This window comes from Hevea brasiliensis, chromosome 13 (assembly GCF_030052815.1).
Source record: "Hevea brasiliensis isolate MT/VB/25A 57/8 chromosome 13, ASM3005281v1, whole genome shotgun sequence".
NCBI lineage: Eukaryota > Viridiplantae > Streptophyta > Magnoliopsida > Malpighiales > Euphorbiaceae > Hevea > Hevea brasiliensis.
Genome location: NC_079505.1, coordinates 50,687,363 through 50,689,013, shown reverse-complemented (window position 1 = coordinate 50,689,013; position 1,651 = coordinate 50,687,363). Strand labels below are relative to the sequence as shown.

The 1,651-nt window shown below is 34.1% G+C and overlaps 1 protein-coding gene across 1 annotated transcript; it reads right to left on the bottom strand.

Annotated features, from left to right (window-relative positions):
* Positions 1-222: 222 nt before the first annotated feature.
* Positions 223-1,424, bottom strand: LOC110642528 (uncharacterized). The gene is made up of 3 exons (XM_058133088.1): positions 985-1,424; positions 784-902; positions 223-696 (listed from the first exon to the last, which is right to left on the bottom strand). The coding sequence occupies exons 1-3, from the start codon at positions 1,346-1,348 to the stop codon at positions 223-225; spliced, it is 957 nt and encodes a 318-aa protein (XP_057989071.1). The 5' UTR covers positions 1,349-1,424.
* Between the last annotated feature and the right edge of the window lie 227 nt (positions 1,425-1,651).

Below are 1,651 nucleotides of genomic sequence, written 5' to 3'. Positions count from 1 at the left end.
GGCGCAAGGCGCAGGCGCGCGCCTGAGAGAGTCGAGGCGCAAAAATAAAAAATATATATTAAAAATAAAAAAAATTATAATTATGCTATCACACCTCAAGTAACATAAAACTATATAATAATAACTAACAAATATGCAAGTAATAATTAGTTTATAATCCAAAAGAGATAAAAATAAACTACTAAAAATTAAAGTTTAATAAACTAGTAAACTACTAAATGTTCAATCTCCATCAATAGAAATATCAAAATCCTCTTCATCTTCTTCATCTTCTTCATCATCTTCATTATCCTCCTCATACTCATCTTCCAAATTAACATCTTCATCATCATCATTTTCTTCCTCATCTTCAAGAAGTGAAGAAGTACGAGTGGATGATACTTTTCTTTTTTGCTGTGATGTAGATGCAACATTTTTCCGTTTGCTTATTCTAGTGTTGTAGGCATTCTCTTGACTCCGATGTGCAGCAACCACATTCCATGTCAAATCATCATCTTCAAAAACAAGTTCATCTCTATCAATCTCTTCCTCCATTTGACCCATCAACCATTCATTACTCTCATCAATGTCTTTCAATGAGATGGGGTCAATGCGGTCACGTGCATCATATCTACGCTTTAATGACCGATTGTACTTGACAAACACCAAATCATTCAAGCGATTTTGAGCTAGTCTATTTCTTTTTTTACTGTGAATCTGCAAAATATAACAATTTTAATAAGTATAATTTTTGAAAGAACAAATGAAAGGTATAATTCTAAAGGGAGATGTTTTGTCACTTACATGCTCAAAGATGCTCCAATTACGCTCACAACCAGATGCACTACAAGTGAGGCTAAGCACTTTAACAGCAAAATTTCTCAAATTTGGAGTTGTTGCTCCATAAGTTAGCCACCATGTAGCTATGAAAAAATAATGCATATTAATTATTATTCAAAAATATTGCAATATGAGATTATATGCTTATGGATAAAATTATATTACCTGGAGATACTTTCTTTCGATTCCTAATTGCCATATCCATCCCAAAGATACCTTCAGCATTTTGATAAAAAGGTAATTGTGCCATTATTTTGTCTTGCTCTTCTTTGCTTGGAATCAACCTTGCTACAACTTGGAATAAACCGGTAACAACCTCAACATCTTCATTAATTTTCTCATTTGAATAAAAAAATTCAGGATTCAAATAATATCCAGCTGCGTGCAAAGGTCGATGGAGTTGGCTTTCCCATCGTTTATCAATAATCTCAAAAATTGTCCTGTATTTTTCTTCATTTTCATCAAATGACTTTGCAATTGCTTCTTTAGCCCTATCCATCGCCTCATAAATATATCCCATTGCAGGCATTTTCTCACCATCAACTAATCTAAGCACACGAACTAATGGACCAAATATCTTTAAGATCTAAACAATATTAGTCCAAAAAGTAGGCATCATGACAATACTGTATACTTTTTTACTAGACAGTTCTTTTACCCACTTACTTTTGGTCCATTCCTCTGAGGTAAACATCTTTCTCAAATTCGCCTTGTGCTTACGTATACGTTGAAGGGTGAGAAAAGCAGCTGCAAATCTTGTGACAGCTGGCCTAATTAGCTCTCTTTCACCAGTAAAGTGCCGCAACATGTTCACCACACCCGGACGAATGTA

Bases quoted from the DNA above. Each gene is read 5' to 3' on its own strand.
- LOC110642528 (XM_058133088.1), bottom strand. From the start codon at position 1,348: ATGCCTGCAATGGGATATATTTATGAGGCGATGGATAGGGCTAAAGAA. The intron at 903-984 runs GTAATATAATTT...ATTTTTTCATAG, and splicing joins TCGAAAGAAAGTATCTCCAG to CTACATGGTGGCTAACTTAT. The intron at 697-783 runs GTAAGTGACAAA...TATATTTTGCAG, and splicing joins ATTGGAGCATCTTTGAGCAT to ATTCACAGTAAAAAAAGAAA.